This window comes from Watersipora subatra, chromosome 1, assembly GCF_963576615.1.
Source record: "Watersipora subatra chromosome 1, tzWatSuba1.1, whole genome shotgun sequence".
Classification (NCBI taxonomy): Eukaryota; Metazoa; Bryozoa; class Gymnolaemata; order Cheilostomatida; family Watersiporidae; genus Watersipora; species Watersipora subatra.
In genome coordinates this window covers 13,233,400-13,251,087 of record NC_088708.1, presented here as the reverse complement: position 1 = coordinate 13,251,087, position 17,688 = coordinate 13,233,400, and the positions used below count along the sequence as shown (strand labels likewise).

The window sequence follows — 17,688 nt, the reverse complement described above, 5'->3', positions numbered from 1 at the left end:
GAGACGAGCCGCGGAGGACATGTCAGATTCTGATAGCGATGATATGGATGGGCCAAGGAACATGCGTTGTAGCACTTCATAGATGTCTTTGTTTCCTCATTACTAAGCAACGTTATGAGGGCTGTGCACAATAATGTTTAGCCTAAGCTCAGCTTCATTATTTAGAATCATCTCCTCCCAAGCTGCGAAATAGCTTTTTCAAAAAAATTTTTATTTGACTCGCTATGAGCTCTTCACTCTCCGATGTTTATGCTACTCACACTAGTGCTCATTTCCAGTATATTTTTGTACACAATATTCACTCCTGTCACGGTCGGAGTGTAATTAACGCAAGTTTCTCACAACGGAAGCTCTTTGAGAATGTTCTGGCATATTATTACTTACTTTCAGGAGTTTCTCAGAACCTTTTGAGATTTACCAACTAGTTTGCAGTTGAATCTTAACTTTGTATTACCCATCTAAATAGTGGCCTTGCTTTGTGACTGGATATATTACAAGTTTTTTCTCTCACTCTATTTATCCGAAGCGTATTTAAACATCAATGGACTGAGTAAGCCAATTCATAGCATTTCCTAAGCAACTATTTCCTGTTGCCACTTGTTGGTGTGTTCACAAAATAACACAAAATGAACTTGGTCATTGCTCCACTGAGCAATGCTAAGCTGTCCATAAGTTGTCATGATGCTTCTCATAGATCTACCCCAACCGCATTGCATACAAGTCGGCATCAGGTTGTCTATACACTAGACAGTCACCAAGTGCATTCCATGGATGTACCCATTGATATAATAAGGGTTTATTATATCTATGGATGTACCTCAAAGGTATCATATGCAAGTCACCATCAAGCTGCCTCTAATGTTCGAAGTGCATTCCAAAAGTGTATCACAACTGTCTCACTCAAAACCATCAGCAAGTTGTCTATTGATGGTTTAAATGCCCGATATAGAAGCGCATCAAATGTATGACAGCTGGTCATTGGCTAATTGTTTAGAATTAGACAATCTGTGTGACATCTCCAGATGAATGCACTTGAAAATCTCATTAGATTAGAATATAGCAGGAACCAGACGGCGTCTTGTGCGCAAGTAAGTTTTTTAGTGTTGTGCTCCAACCTAGTCTTTCAACATTTGCCAGTATTCTGATTTGTGAAATGCTATGCCAATAGTAAGTAGGTTTACTTGACTACTATATCGGTCATTGAGGCAACTAACAATTGCAGAAAGTACATCGACTACATCATAACTCTAGCTTTTTAGATAATTTGGTGAAAGAGTGTTGAGTGTCTCCAGTAGTTTGCACTCGCTTGTGGATCTGTCTAAAGATTTACCTAAAATGTTGATAAGCTTATTCAACCATATTTTTACAAAGTAATTATACTTGTTTGGTGAAAAGATACTGGTTAATGCTGCTAAATTGATTTGTAAGATAAATTTATAGAATGAACAGCTCGTCATGTTTTAGATTTAGAATACAAAGCTAAAAGGATTTAGTGGTCTGTCCTCATGGAGTCCCAGTATCTGTTGAGGTACAATCCTACATAGAATTTTGTTTCAAATTTATCTTAGCGAGCTGATGATGGTGTACATAGTAACCTTACACAACTGCCGCAGATTATCCATAAGTTTAGGTATCCGACTTCAACTTTTTGACTTATGCAAATGAAGGTGCTTTTGATGTCAAAATCAATAAAGTCGTTTGTTGATGCTTTTGTGGGAATGAGTGTAATCAGTGACGTTGGCTGTTTTTCAGGAAGACTTCGGTGTGTTGTAGGAGTAAACAAAAAAATAATAGAAGAAATAGAGGTGATGTAGTCTGGTATGAAGTATTATGCCATTATGCCAGTACATCTGTTGGTGTACAATTGATGCTACTATGTATGTCACATCATCCAAACTATGTGATATTTTACTAACCAAACATTTTTACTTTCTGTACCTGGGTGGGAGTATTGGACTAATTGCCAACTTTTTTAGCAATAATTGTCAAATGACAAGTAAGGAATTTGTAATAGCTCAGCCTAACTACTTTGCAATTAATGCACTTTTGTCTTTTCTGGCCACAACCAAATAAGTCTTGCTGCTATTTGGAACATAAAGCAACCATACAAATAAGCCCAGTTATTGTTGATCACATAGAGTGAGCAACTCCAACTACACTACTTACACAAGCTAATCTGTCAACTATATTTTTATGGCCAAGCTTTGGAGAGTTATTTTCTACATCAGAATCTGCTAACAGCAATTCTGTGCGACCAGAACTGTAAAAATGACCAGTACAAAAGTGCTTTGGTTAATTGTACCTACCTATCGATGCAAACTCTATCTAATTGAGGAGATGGAGATGAATAACTTTCTATGAAATGTAAAAGATATGGTACATTTGCACAACTTGTAGAATGAATCGGTGCAAATAAAGCTAGTTTTTTTCTGGTAGGTTACATTAGCATCAAAACAGCAATTTAGCAGAATTTTTCACAGTAAAGTGCGGGAATAAGACAGGTTTCTAATTGTACACTTCCTAAAAGTTAGAAATAGAACACAAAAGTTGGGAGTGATTTCTTATTTAAGCTCTTCCAGGTTGTGTTACCTATTGAAAAGCACTAATCTAAGAGCGCAAAAGATGATTCACTCTTCATTTCCCCTGAGTGTTATTCAATCTAATTAAAGGCACTACCTAAAATACTGCCACGACAAAAGCATGCAGCTATGACAATGCAAACAGCCAATGTATGTTGCCATAGAAGACGATCGCTAATTTTCCTATATTGCCTTTCAAGTTATTCAGTGAACATAACAGCTTTTGGGTATTTTTTGTTAGTGTGCCGTGTGTATGTTCGGCAAATAAATAGTTTCCTTCCACGTCTTGAGCTCAGTCTTTCAGTAGTCTTAAGGATAAGGTAGGTCAGCCACTGTCATTAGCCGTTCTTGTTTTAGTGCATATGGATCTATCTATGGCTGATTCACTCTCCGTAGAATTGCATGAGTGTTAATACTCTAATTTGCCATTAGAACTAATAGAACTCTCAACTTTGTAAATACGGCCCTCCGAATATCTCAAGTAACTGTAAATGTAGCTGAGTGATGCAGGCGCACAGCACTGCATCGCTCAGCTACAAGTGCTGCTTGCTATAACTGCAACTACCAGAACTAGTCATTACCTTCAGGATTAGGGAGAGCGTGTTTTTTTTAACCAGATAGCTTAATGCTAGCTCAGAAGGTACTTGTTATCCAGGTAAAATCTTAGCAATCTATAGCTGTTGACACACTTATACATTGTTTAGTCAACACAAAGTTCCCGTTCATTGCCTGGCTAAAAAGATTAAAGGTATGCTGTGTTGAGTGAGTTTTTTGCTTTTGATACGCAGATTCTGAGTAGAGACGATAGGAGTCAGTGGTGTAATATTCAGATTAACATATCGTGTATTTATTTGTGCAACTACAGGCTTTTGCAGCATAACAGGAAAAGAGTTAAGTCAGCAGCTAATTAATCTAATAATCTGATTGGTTAATGTAGATAAACATAGAAGTGCAATAATATATGGAGTTGTCTATAAGAGAGAGTAACTCCCAATTAGTCAGTCAGCTGTAGATTGTCTCTCAATACACCCGCACAATCTGGAGCAGACTATCTGCAGAATTGTATTGCAGCTTGGCTAGAGATTTAGTGAGCACATCTGCAGGGTTATTATGAGTTTCTACATATTTGTAAGTAATGTCCTTTTGCTCCTTTACAAAGTGGTAGCATCTATCTATGTGTTTAGTTCGGTTATGATGTTCTGCATTATTGTCAGCTATAGCAATCGTGCCCTGATTGTCGCAATATATGATTGTTAGTGTAGGAACTGTTATGCCTAGCAATGCACAAAGGCTTCGTAGGTAAAATATCTTCTTCGTAAACTCAGCTAGAGCCAAATACTGAGTTTCGCAGCCGGATAGAGCTATTGTTAGCTGTTTGCAAATTTTCCAACTTACGGCCGCACTACCTTGTGTACTGACGTAGCCAGTCATTGATCTTCTATCTTCTATGCTTCTAACTCCAATCTAAATCTGTATATGCTTTCAGATTGTTGTCAGTAGGTTTGTAGACTAGTGTACACTATTTATTTCGTTCCTTTAATATACCGGAACAGGTGCTCGACTGCTGTAACGTGCTTCATACTCGGCTTATCTAGGTATTGTAATAGTTTGGATATAGTCCAAGATATATCTGGTTGTGTGGCACTCAAGTAGATTAGACTACCAACGGCTTGGCGGTATGAAAACTTACTCGATAGGAAGGCTTGATATTCTTGATCGGTTGCCGTTTGTAGTTGTAGGCTCTTTTTGGCGGGTGTACTTGCTACTTTAGCATATGTCATGTTAAAACATTTCAGAATAACTTCGTCATATTTTTCTTAACTCATGTTGTAGTTGATATCTTCAGTACATTTAAAGTCAATACCAAGAAACCACTTTAGTTCTCTTCAGTCATTCATTTGGAATTTGCTGTGTAAAGTTTGTTTGATAGAGCTTATGGTTTCTATGTTTTTGCCGGTGATTATTATGTCGTCTACCCAAAATAAGATTCAAGAGCTGTCGTCCATGGTATGTTTGATGTATACGCATGAGTTGGTTTTGTTCAGTGTGTAGTCTTAAGATTTGAGAAAGTTTGTCAGCAAAGCATGCCAATTTCTTCCACTCTGTTTTAGTCCGTAAAGCGATTTTTTAAAATGGCATGTTAGGCGTTTACTGTCGTTGGTCTGTTCGCACCCGGTTGGTTGCCCAACGTAAATGTCTTTATTGATAGGAGCATTGAGGTAAGCTCCTTTGACATCCATTTGATGTTGCTGTAGTCTGTCATTAACAGTGTTTTGTAGCAGTATACGGATTGACGTCATGTGTGTAGTAGGCGAGTATGTATTGTCATAATCGATCTCTGCTTGTTGCGAGTAGCCTTTGGCAACGTATCTAGCTTTGTATCATACTTCATCGGCTACTGTACCTTGCTTGAGTGTAGGTGGCTTTCTTTCTCGGCTAGATCGACAAGGCGTCTCGGTTTTTTCTGTACTGTTTGGGGTTATAGTTTCGGTGTCGTTTACTACTGTATGCCTACTGCCTTTTACGTTGTAGTGGTAGCGGGTCGGCGGTACCATAGTCATCAGTCAGAGGCTTTGTGTCAGCTGTGTTGTTGTCGGGGAGTCGTCTGTGCACATATACATTTCTCGACGTTAGAATTCTACTGGTTTGTGTATCAAAGATGTAGTGACCTTGATTTCTAAGATTAACACCTAGGTAGATACTTTTCTGTCCCCCTAGGCTGTAGATTTTGCTTGTGTCCTTCTCTATAGAATGTGCACAATGAACCAAAGTCGTGTAGTTTGGTCATATCAGGCTTTATGTTTGTAAATAGTTTGTAAGCAGTCGATTTAGTTCTCCTTTGATACGATCGGTCTCTTATATATACAGCATGGCGTACAGCATAGCATATGACCAGTACGTTTTCGGTAATGTAGTTCCCGTGATCAGACAGCGTGACATTTTTAAAATAGTACGCCAGAAACGTTCAGATTTTCCATTTTGGTATGGCAAGTATGGTGTCATAGTCGTTTGTTTAATACCTTTCTGTAAGAATAAATTGAAAGTTCCTGCTGAGATACTCACTACCCATGTCACTGTGTAATTCGAGTACGGTTCCAATCGGTGCCACATCGGCTAGAAATGCCTTTAGTGCAGCCTGTGCTAGCTTCCTTTGTTGAGCGTAGTGCATGTACAAACAGCATACTAGAAAGCTCGTCTATAAAGTTTATAATATATTTGTACCCTTCCTTCGATACCGAGTCGATAGGTCTACATATGTCGGTATGTACACGTTGTAACGGATTTGTGGCATGTATTGGTGGGTCGTTGTTTGACTTAGGTTGCTTAGTTAGTTTTTTTTTTTGCATGTTTGACAAGAGTTCATGTGTTTCTTAGGCGACGGTGTTATCATTAATTCACGCACGGGTTACATGCTGTAACTGCTGTATATCTTTGTAGTTTGTATGCCCTCATGTTGTATGCCACTCTTTGTATGTACGGGTATAGTATAACAAGTCGTGTTTGTTACTATTGTCGTCAGTTTGCAGGAAATACAGCTGACCTTGTTTGACAACGTTGAAGTCAGGCCTGTATTCACTGGTTGCAAGTTGGGGTGGCTAATGTTAGGCGACTAGTTATGAACACTTGGGGGTGTGGAGGGGGGCAGTGTAAGCCCCTAACAGGTTTCTCTTATGTACGGCCTCAGCTGGGCCTCTCATGTGAAGTTTTAAAAATTTTTATCGGAAAGTATCAACATTTTTCTATTTTTTGAGATTTGTTTTATTTAGGTGATGTGACTGACGAGACGTTTTTAAATTAAAATAGGCAAAACTTGACCGCAGTTAAAACGCTCAGAAAAAAGGCATCTTTTTCTTTTGAGCATTTTAACAAAGATCAATTTTGCCAATTTTCGTTTAAATTTGTTTCAGAGGTTTAAATTCGTTTCAGAGGTTTCCACGCTTTCGATGGGACATGGCCAAGCGGATGTTTAGTAAAACTTGGTATTCTGCAAGCGTTTATAGAAGTCGTTAACAAGAATATTTTGCCACTGATGATGATAACAATGATGCCTAAGAACTACTAAAAGTTGATGTTTGTTTCTATGGCTTGGAATCAAGTGATATTCTACAGCGATAAAAACCGTTTCCATAGCCGTTGGGCAAATAACTTTTCAAATAAATGATGTTGAGGTTGAGTTATCTGAAGCAATTTATCATTGCGTGGGAACGAACCAAACAAATCCGTTTGAGTTAACCTTGTGTTTGAGATGAAATGTTACATTTTATCCGAGGGCGAGTTATCCGAGTTTGACTGTACTTAGCCGTGGAAAGTTCCTAAAAAGTTGGGGCGGCTCAGCTGGCCAGCCGCCCCAGGGAATACGGGTCTGGTTGAAGTTAGTGCTTTTGGAGGTGAGATAAGCTGTATCTTTGGCAAATGTAACTTACGCTTCTGCTTCGATGGCAGCACGAACAAAGAACAGACTTGTTGGAAATGTTGGTGCTAGTAATGCATTTGTAAGTGTGGTTTTAGTCAAATCGTTTTCTGAGTCGTATATTACAAACTCAGCATTTCCTCTCTTTGCGGCTAGTTTGTTATTGCGATTGCCATCGGCAAGCTGTATGTAATTTTTACTCGAGTCGAATGTGTTGTCATATGTAGTAAATGTATGAGTATATGTAGTACGATACGACACGTAGCTCAACAGTCAACCAACAAGCTATTGTAAAAATTGTCTGTATGTTTGTCGGTGTTAGTTATGTTATCTGCATGTGTTGTAGGGTTACAGTTGACTGTAAAACTAAATGTTGATGTCGATGCACTGGCTTATGTGTGTTGGTAGCGGTCGGTCGGTTTCCTTTTTTTTAGTATTCACAGATTAATTTTGACTCTGATCTGCACTCGTGTGCCCTGTGACCTGGTTTTGCACATGCCAGACATACCTGTTTGTTATTGTGCGTAGGCGGTTTTTTCTAAGGCGTATAATGATATTGTCTAGGTTTAGTACTAGCTGCCATGGCGCTTGATTGTGTTGCAGTATTACGGGCAGCTTCAGTGTTTACATGGTTATGTAGTGCAGCGTCAAATTCGGTAAAGGTTCTGGTCAGTTTGTGTATGCACAACGACGAACGAGCTGAAAGCTGTTGGCAAACCTTTCAAAAGCATAGCGATTATAAGATTGTCAGATATTGTTTCACCAGCTGAACGTAAACCAGTAGCAGCTTTTTTGGCTCTAATCAAGTAATCGGTTACATCCTCAGTCTCTGTCATACGTATTGTAGTTAGCTCATCATACGAAGTCATAATTCAAGGTTTTTCAGTACTAGCATAGTGTTGTCTGAGTAATAGCAAAGCTTTTTATCCATCATCTTTGGCATCATTCATGATCAGTTGTAATGAATGTTCACCAATAACTTGGATGAGCTCTGCGCATGCTTCCGTGTTTTTGTCTGCAAAGTCTGTGTCATCCTTTTCTTCTTCAGCAAGAGGTAGTATGGTTTTGTACATGCCTTTGTCTGTAGTGTATATATAGTTAGTAAAGCGTGCTTCCCATATAGCATATGATCCTACCTCTCCATCAAAGTGCAAGCAACTTCTGGGCCCATAACCTGTTGAGTGAGTTTTTTGCTTTGGGTACTCATTCTGAGTAGAGATGATAGGAATCAGTGGTGTAATATTCAGATTAACTTATCATGTACAACTACAGGCTTTTTCAGCATAACAAGAAGCGAGTCAAGTCAGCAGCTAATTAACCTAATAATCTGATTGGCTAATGTAGATAAACATATAAGTGTAATGATATAAATAATATATGGAGTTGTCTATACGGAGAGGGTAACTCCTAATTTGTCAGTCAGCTTCAGATTGTCTAGTGTCTTTCAATATGCTGCAAATTTTACTGTTTTTAAAGTTGGCTGCTCTTTTATGGCTCATACATAGTAAACATGTTGGCCAAGTTTTACAATTGCAAATTTTTTTTATAAATCATCCAAAACTGGAGGTTTTGACTGTCATTCAACGTTTTTTGTTAAGAACTGGCTGAAGACCAATGAATGAGCACGCTAGCCTCTGCGGAGGTTTTTTAACCTGAGTTAACTTTTGTCTGACTAGAAAGATTTTTAGACTAAATTATATTCAAATCTATAAAATAATGTTATTAGCTTAGGGAATGTCTTTTATTTTCATTTGATTGAAAGTAGTACAGTATCTATATACCAAGTTTTAAACTACCACAGAACATTTCATTTTAAAAATTATTTCAAGTTACTTAGACTAAAATAAAATAAAATAAAAATTTTGTATTATCAGAAATTTTTGTTTATAAGAAGCTTCATGAAAGTTCTTCAAAAACTAAATAAACTTTTAAATTTTACATTAAGCACATACCTATTCTATACACAATGATTGTTTTATATGATTATTATAAAAAATTCAATGATTTCTACTTTCTTTTACAATAACCTGAAGTTTTTAGTTTTAAGCACATAGATACTATCATACTAAACAATAAAGGCCAATAAAGGGCCAATAAACGCACACAATAATTTATGAGCTATGAAAAGCGATGCCAGCGCTATTGTATTTGGAGTTGTGATTACCTGAACAAATAGGTCGTAAGAAAATGACGTTGAATTGTTGTACGAGAGTATCTTTTCTGATAGAATCTTTGTTTTATTTGATTATTTTTATGGATAATTAGTTCCATGGACACGAAACTATGCCTATGTTTTGACGAGCACTGTTATGCTCTTTATAGGCATATTTTCTAATAATTTGGAACGTTAATACCTAGGAGCCATTTGTGAGCGCTGAGCAATCTATCTAATAAAATGCCTGCTCTCTCTTCAAATTCTCAAAATGAAGAAGATGTAGATGAGATCGAGGCTGAAGTTAATCGTACTTTGTTTCTTCGAGGGCTACACGAAAACACCACAGAGGACGAACTATACGAACTGTTTTTACAGGTAGTTAATAAGATTTAGGCTCATTAAAAGTTTTTATACGTAGGCCAAAAAAAATCTATTCTAAGTAATAATTTTCTTTTAAAAGTAACTAAAATTGCCAAATAGCCTCACATATGTTCGCTAAGCGACCCGAACATCAGCATATACAGTAGTTTTAGTCGCATTGTTAAGATGTTTTATTTTCAGACAATCTATAAGGTATTGTAGCTCAATAGATCAAAATCTTTATTTAGTTTACCTGAAAAAGTTGCAAATTGTCATGTTTTTACTGTTGTTTTAGGCTGGACCCCTCGAGAAAGTATCAATTGTTCAAAACCGGAATATAGCTTTTATTACATATAAGCACTCCGTTTCAGCACCATATGCAAAAGAGGTGTTTTGTGATACCAAGCTACATGGACATGTTCTTAACATAGGTTATAGGACGGGTAGCATGCACATTTCTGGTAGTCAAAGACAACCAAGGGGTGACAATCGCAATGATAGTTATGAGTCGAGAAGCTCCAACAATACGCCATATCAGAATCGTTCTTATTCCACTCAGTCTAACTATAGAAATCAAAGCTTGGCAAGTCAGCAGAGTATACCAATGGCATCTCCTTTGGCATATATGACTGGCTTGGCAATGCAAAACCCTCTCATTCCTGGTAACATGCCTAGCTTCGGTATGCAAGTGCAAGGCTACCGTTCATCAGCTGAAAACAGGGAATATGTTCCCCAATATGTCAGCTTTGATGCGCCGCCAGCTAGCTTTAGAGGAGGTGTTCCAATTAACCACCCAAACCATCAAGTGCCGCTTGACGACAGGAGAGCACGACTTCTCGAGCAACAAAGATATGTCAACCAATCGAGTGCACAGCGTGACTATAATAGCAGGCATCGAAGATGATTAAATAGCCAAAAGTAAACTACTACGAAGAAAGTATAACTTTTGTATATAGATACAAATATTTAGATATACATTAAAGTGAGTAAGTCGATAGCAATTTTTCACTCCTAACTTAGGATATTGTCTATAGGATTCTGTGGATTTACTGTGTACACAAATGTGAAAAATTTTTGATTAGCCCAAGGCTGTAATTATTCATACCTTTGACATTGTATTTATGGAGTCAGTAATTTCCATAGCATTCAAACATCAACTTTCTTGCAGTGAAAATCTAGCCAGTGGAAACATTCACAAATTGATTCAGTAGGCCTACATTTTTTGTATAATTAACGTGGCATTCTTACCTTACATATCCTTGGAAAAGGATTAGGTGTTGCATTGCTTATAATTGTTGCATTGATTTGGTGATTCCCAAATGTAAAAGGTCACTTTCATGATTATTGTTCATGCCATCCGATACAGTTCTATGTGGTTGGGCTCAATTAGGGGGCAGTAACTAACCATAATTCACCTCATTGCAAATTTTTCCTTAGTTTAAACTGTATAATGCGATGGAAAATGTACACTTATAGTGAGTACATGGCATCAAATGGCTATTTGTTTTCTGCTCAGTTTTGACTGTCGAAGCATTTGAAAAGAACATAACCACTTTATGAATTTGTTAAATCCTGTCCAGATGTAAGAGTTGAGAAGTTATCTGTCTAAATTTCTATGACTGTTGTTCAGAGGCTGTAGAATGCGTGTGACAAAACTGAGTTGGTCATTTTACAATCTGTTCGGCTACACATGTAGAGTATAAATATTATAGAAAGGGAAGTAATTCCTCAAAATGGTTTTATCAAACAGCTTTATTTTACAAAATCCTCGAGTATCAGAAATTCATTGACTGGTTGCAATGTTATCAGTTTGTATTAAAAATCTGCGGTAATTACCTATCGATATCAGCAATATTGCCATGTCCTTTATGTAGAGCTGTATTTCTATTAAAAATAATAACGGATTACAACACATTTACCAATCAGATTCTTTTCTCATAGTCATCAATGTAACCATGCACATCACGAGTTACAGAATTCTAAACTATTATTGAAGGTTTGACAAGGATGTCTCTGTTTGTACTTGACAAATAATGAATGGATATCACAGTTTATGCTCAAGTAATCACTTGCCAATTTCCATTGTTTTAAAAAAAAATTACTGAGAGAATTTTACTCTTGTCTACGTGTCCTAGACAAACGAGACAGAAAACACACCCTTACATAGAAAAGATTTATTGATGTCGATGAGTAATAAATATAGAGAGAAGCTTTAAAGCGCAGTCAGCATAGTTACTAAATGTAATACGGCAACTCTAAAAATATGTGATACCATCAATGTTCTAGAGCCTTCTATGATATAACACAAAAACTAATCAACAATTCACTATGCATTATGAAAAAACTTGGGAATTTGTGGGGAGTGTAAGACAACACACATTCTTATCAATATAACTCAGCAGTAGCGAGCATCATTACCAATATAAGCTTCATCAGGAAATTTGCAACTAATACTGTCTGAAATATAGATGGCGAAATTAATGGCGAAATAAGAAATAGCCAGTAATTTATTTGTTTAACCATGTAACAAAAATATATGTTTAATTGGGTAAAGACCTTAAGAAACTGTCTTCAGGAGCAATTGTTGATGTATCATACTGGTATGTTATTTGGTAGGCAGCATTAAGTATAATCCTGGATGAGAAGGTAGACATACATCTAACATAACCATTGTATAGAAGTCTATATGGAGTTGCTCATCAGAGGCACAATGTCGTAGCCATACACTGGTGTAGCAGTCTATTACTGAGTACTTTAGGCTACACACATCACTGCACAGGATTAATATCAGAGCACCTTTCGACTGTTGATAGTTCCTTGAAGGTAGGACAGTTACATAACAGAATACTACATACAGCAAACAAGGAGTTGTCTTGTCACGACTCCTCATTGCCACTATCATCGTCATAGCTTTCATATTCATAATCATCATCATTGTCATCTAGATAGTCGTCATCGTAAAAGTCTGGTTGATCGGAATCATGGCTTTCCCTAGATTTTGGCTTAATGCAATATTCTTCAAGAGTTCTCGGTACAACCACACCATCCCTTTCCGCATCAGCAGCCGTTAGAGCAACTTGCTTTCTGAAACCATGTTTATAAACTAGGTTATTCATGGAACAATGGGAAAAGCTACATCGATAGCCTATGGAGAACGGAGCCATTAAACTGTTCCTCTCTTACACTAGCGAGCATTTCTCATCAAATAAATAGATCTTCCTTCACCGTATTTGAAGTGTCCATGCCATGATCCAATACCGCAGCTATTTAATAGAACAAAGAGAAACTTTCTACAAATCGAAATCCAGAAGTTGGGATGAAGTACTTACTTTATTATACCTTCATATTCCTTATCCTTTCCCTTTGACTCTTTCCACCTTCTGTACATGACAGAGGCGTCAACATTAGCCGGGGAGAAGGTGTTGGGTTCATTGAGCAAAGATATTATGCTCAAAAGAATAGTTCTGAAATAGATTGTGTTCATAATTTTAGAGGCTGTCATGGAAGAATTTCAAGCGAGAATTGATGCTTCAGCAAATTCCCATAAAACATTAAGACACTAACTTAGGCATAATGTTGCCAATAAAGAATTTGATGCAACCTTGTCACAACCTTGATACGAACTAAGGATTGACCTGCTAGCGGCAGATCTATTAAAAGCCTGTAAACACGTGCAGCCGTAGGTACATTTATACAGTTATGGCAGCCAAGTTAAGTGATTGATACAAGCAGTCCTTCTAGCGTGCCAGTGTCACTTGCATATGGCATTGTAGTGAATTACTAAAGAAAGGGCTAGTTAGTTATTCTTGTCGTATTCATACGCCACAGGCTAAGAACAAATAGCCGTTATTATTCATTGACCACCGAGATGCTTGCAAACCTCAAGCCACCACTAAACTTTACGGCAGGACCTCTCCATGCTAGCGAGCTAGGCAAAAAGTTAAAAAACAAGACTGGCGCAAACAGCGCAATAGGATAACCTAATCCCAATGAACTTCTTCAGAAGTGCTTCGCCCTTGTGTTGATCAATAGGACTAGTTCAAATGTTCATGACCTACGGTTTGGCTGGTCGCAATGCTAGTGTTTACTCACTGTTTGTGCTTGGCGACCAAACAACTGATGGCCAGTCTACTTATCAGATTATAGCCTGGATATCACCTTCAGCCATGTTAAACCCCTAGTCAAATTACATTTCCATCTATGCCTTCAAGATCACAGACATGGGATTTTTTTCGCAACTGGCCATATCACTAATCTACACTCTGTTTCATTCTAAGTTAGCAGATGCGGTGCAACTAGGCTCACAGAGATTCACTCTGACGCTTTCATCATAACTATTGTCAAGAGGGTGAAAAACTTTGACTTGGTGGTAAGTTTTTTGGTGAACAATACTGAGAAATTGAGGTCTATTTCATGTGACTGAATTTCAATGAGTAATATTGTATCGCTGTGGCAATAGTTAGGGTATCAGCCAAGTTTAATATTACTTTGAACTCTGTTTGGATTTTTATCAAATCTTTGAATATAAAAACAACACAGAGTGAACCATTCATTTTTGAAAACAGCTGCTTTTTCAACCCTCTGCTATACAAACTTATAATAAGCATTACACAAGAAACAGCAATAACACTTTGTTGTCAGCATTTGAACTACCCACCACGTAAAAGGCAGACTGAGAGAAGAAATTAAAATTTGCTTTACCAGCAACAAAATATGAAAATGTTATCACTGTACGCACATTGTTTATGAAAATCTCGTCATGCTTATAAAAGCTGTTCAGTGTGAATCAAACTTAAAATAATACTATGCTAAGACTGTGTTGGGCATATCGGAATAGTCAGCATGTATTGTCTGCGCTATTGACAAGCATCAAACGCGGCCATATTTATAATAACAAATCCGTTGCAGAGTCAGAGGTGAGGTAAATCACTTGCAATGCATACATTTTACTAGCAGTAGCACTTCAATAACCTGTCAATCCAGGAGCCTCCAAGCAAGATATCATACAATATATAATGTTTAAAGTATGGTGTGATGCGGAAGTGGAAGTAAATGCATCTGAATGTATGGCCCTTACAATAGTCTAGAAGAGCAGCGTGGATAACAACTTAATATTGTTTACCAATGGCCCAGCACAATATTATCGCTGAGTGTTTGTTTAGAAATTACATAGCCACTATGCTTAGCTTTGTACACATAGAGAGTAATATGATAGCGTGGCTATATTAGGAGCAAAACTAACAAGTACAAGCTGACGAATATAGGCTGAACCATACCGATGACGATTGCTAATTATTCGATTTTGGCCATGAGTCATGTGAGTAGGAAGATGTGATATCTGGATAAGACAAGCTCAAGCGTGTCTAGCATGACCAGCACTAATGTGATTAGATGATACTAGGGCTATCATGGCTATCCATATACTGACACATCAGAAGCTCCTTTGAAAATGTTAATTGAAAAACCTCTTAAAAACTAACTTTGTACAGATTAAAGTAAAACATATCGCATTTCATCAGGCACTCAAAAGAAGTGACTTATTTAGTTCTAGAGTTTGTAAGACTCTTTTCTCTCAATTATCACTGCTGACAATACGCATAAAGACATGCACTTTACCTAACATTCTGAGTAGGATTCCAACGCTCAGATGGTTTCTCACCACTTTGTGGATCAGCTATAGGAGGATGCAGAATAGATATGCATACATCACCATTCTCATAGACATTTGGATGCCACATCTTTGTCACAAACTTGACAGTTGGTGGAGAATAGGGGTAGTCGGATGGAAACTTCATGATAGCCTAACAGCGGGTGATAGATTTTAAGTGCAAGTTGCTAACCGACAGACTACGTGACATTGAGTCGTATCACTATATTATGACACACACTCCATTTAAGTTAAACTCAAACAAACCATCGGTCTCTTAATACAGGCCAAAAAGGTGGTCTATTGAATTCCTTGCCCAAGCGCAATCTTCAAACAAAGACACGATATCCTAAGCGTAACAACAAAGAGATCAATAGCCCCTTCTATTAGGCAGGCGTGTGGCTGATCAGGCCATGAGGCAGTGACTCACTGCGCAGCTGATTGCTTTGTTACAGTAAAACTTGTCATTCAACTTGTGTATGCCTGCAGTTAAACCACAGAAAGTTGTCGTATCCTAACGGGCATTGCCTAAATATAACAACTAACACGGTACTTATACCTTCGTGCATCTACTTGTTGGTAAAAGTGGCCTAAAAAACTCACGACGCAATTACAAATTGAAGACTTGTAAAATACTGTAGCCATCTTGAAGTCTATACAGATTTAGAGACAACAATTTTACTACAGTTAGCATGAACAAGAGTAAACGTCGGTGAGAGTAAACATTATGGAGATTGTATTTCAAAGCTACAACAAAAACACCAACAGCTTAGCTGAAAACTGAGTATGTACATTGCTAGAATGAATATTTATTCATGAATTTAGAATTAGTTGCAATATACCTACAGTCCATCAAAGTCCATTGTACACACCATAACAGAAGCAATTCTTACATGCCCATTCTGCTCTAGGTAAAAGTACAATACTATCTAAAACTAAGACATAGCAAGCATTCAAAAACATGAACAAAATTGATGTACCCATCAAAGCCATTGAGTGAACTTTGATTAAAAGATCACTCAATGGCTTGAAAAATAATTTTTCGATTTAAACGCTTCACTGAAGATAATCTACTAATATTTCCCTTGAATCCTATATGCTGACACTCAAGCGCATTCAAGTATATGATTACACTTAATAATTTTTACTTATGTTTTTTAAGATTGCAACAACAAAAAATCAAATGGGAACAAATGCTTACATAGTTGATACATGTATACTAGACCAATTTGAAATGATGGGTCAGTAGGCTTACTAATATTGACATTTATTCCAGTGTGTTGACACAGTTCTTAACAGAATCAATTTTTCTTCTCATAGACATTTATTCTTGTCAATGTTTGCTTGAACACTTCTTCCATACACGAGTAGAGTAATTCATACTATTGATTAAGGGCATTATAACAAAGCCACAACATGAAGACCATCAATAGAATGTAGAACAGGTTCGAGATCTTTTAAAAATGTTTATTGAAGGCACAGCACCAACTGCTAACTAACAAAGTATTTTAAACATGTCACGTACCTTAAAATATCCTCCTTCATATAGTGTCCCTGGTGGGCCAAATATTGCCACTTCCCAGGCAAACAGGCTATCTTCAGTCAACAAGTTTACCCTAAATCCTTCAACAGGTTCTTCTTTGATGTTCTTCAACTCCATTTGTAATGCTTTCACTGCTGAAGTATTTGGTGTGCGAACAGCCATGTTTGTAAGAACCTTCTTCTAAAATCATTGAACAATTCACACCATTATCATCATGTATCAATATTATTCATACATAACAAAACTAAGTCGGTTTATACCAGTTCAACCATTACTCAACAAACACTATTCACACTTTTATCAACATCAAAAAATTCTATAATAAATGAGCCAGCTTCAAATATTGGTAAACAATGACGTGAATTATTTGCTGCAGACTTTAGTACTGCAGCTAATAATTTTTCTGATAGCTTCGTTTACTACCATAGTAGTAAAATACTAGTCCAGTGGGTCACTTGTCTATTACAGGAGGTCCAACTAGTACAAAATACCACTACAATTTGTCAAATTAAAGCTACCAATGACCGTATATTTTCCCAGATTGCAGTTCAGATCTCGAGTAACATTTAAATATGATATTGAAGGTTGAGCAAACTTTAAGACTGAGGCACTTTAGCAGTTTTTGTTATAATTCATATTAATCATTTAATATTTAGTAAAATTAACTCTACTCCAAATAAAAGCTACAAAAAATCTTACCAGTCGCAAACGATACGTGAATACTTATTGGCCTAACCAAAGATTTGTCTTCTAGGATCTTTGTTTGTATTTGTCGTCTGTTTCCGGTTTATTGCAACCGGATATCAACTTAGTTGACCAATAAGGTTAGAGAATAACCTTAAACAACGTGGTTATAGCCTTGGAACCTAGTACTATTAGTGATAGTTTCTTTATAGTTACCGATTGCTATATTAGGTAAACAATGGTCTGCGCTATCTAGTTGCATCGCTGTTTCACCATAGAAAGACCTTTCTCACCGGCGTACGAGCGTTT

General features: G+C 37.1%; 3 protein-coding genes across 3 annotated transcripts in view; 2 read left to right on the top strand and 1 right to left on the bottom strand.

Moving 5' to 3' along the window:
* LOC137403040 (DDB1- and CUL4-associated factor 8-like) overlaps window positions 1-662 on the top strand; it is a 34,359-nt gene extending 33,697 nt beyond the window's left edge. Inside the window, exon 14 of the mRNA XM_068089403.1 lies at window positions 2-662. Within this exon, the coding sequence (XP_067945504.1) occupies window positions 2-82 (81 nt within the window). The 3' untranslated portion in view covers window positions 83-662. The remainder of the gene's footprint in view (window position 1) is intronic.
* Window positions 663-9,342: 8,680 nt separating this feature from the next.
* On the top strand, window positions 9,343-10,849 carry LOC137385553 (RNA-binding protein 7-like). Its single transcript, XM_068072036.1, has 2 exons — window positions 9,343-9,520; window positions 9,801-10,849. The coding sequence occupies exons 1-2, from the start codon at window positions 9,386-9,388 to the stop codon at window positions 10,407-10,409; spliced, it is 744 nt and encodes a 247-aa protein (XP_067928137.1). The 5' UTR covers window positions 9,343-9,385; the 3' UTR covers window positions 10,410-10,849.
* A 153-nt stretch (window positions 10,850-11,002) lies between these two features.
* Window positions 11,003-17,507, bottom strand: LOC137385554 (ubiquitin-conjugating enzyme E2 R2-like). Its single transcript, XM_068072037.1, has 5 exons — window positions 17,395-17,507; window positions 16,678-16,875; window positions 15,122-15,306; window positions 12,835-12,969; window positions 11,003-12,589 (listed from the first exon to the last, which is right to left on the bottom strand). Exons 2-5 carry the CDS (start codon window positions 16,855-16,857, stop codon window positions 12,382-12,384), a joined length of 708 nt encoding a protein of 235 aa, XP_067928138.1. The 5' UTR covers window positions 16,858-16,875; window positions 17,395-17,507; the 3' UTR covers window positions 11,003-12,381.
* Window positions 17,508-17,688: the final 181 nt, after the last annotated feature.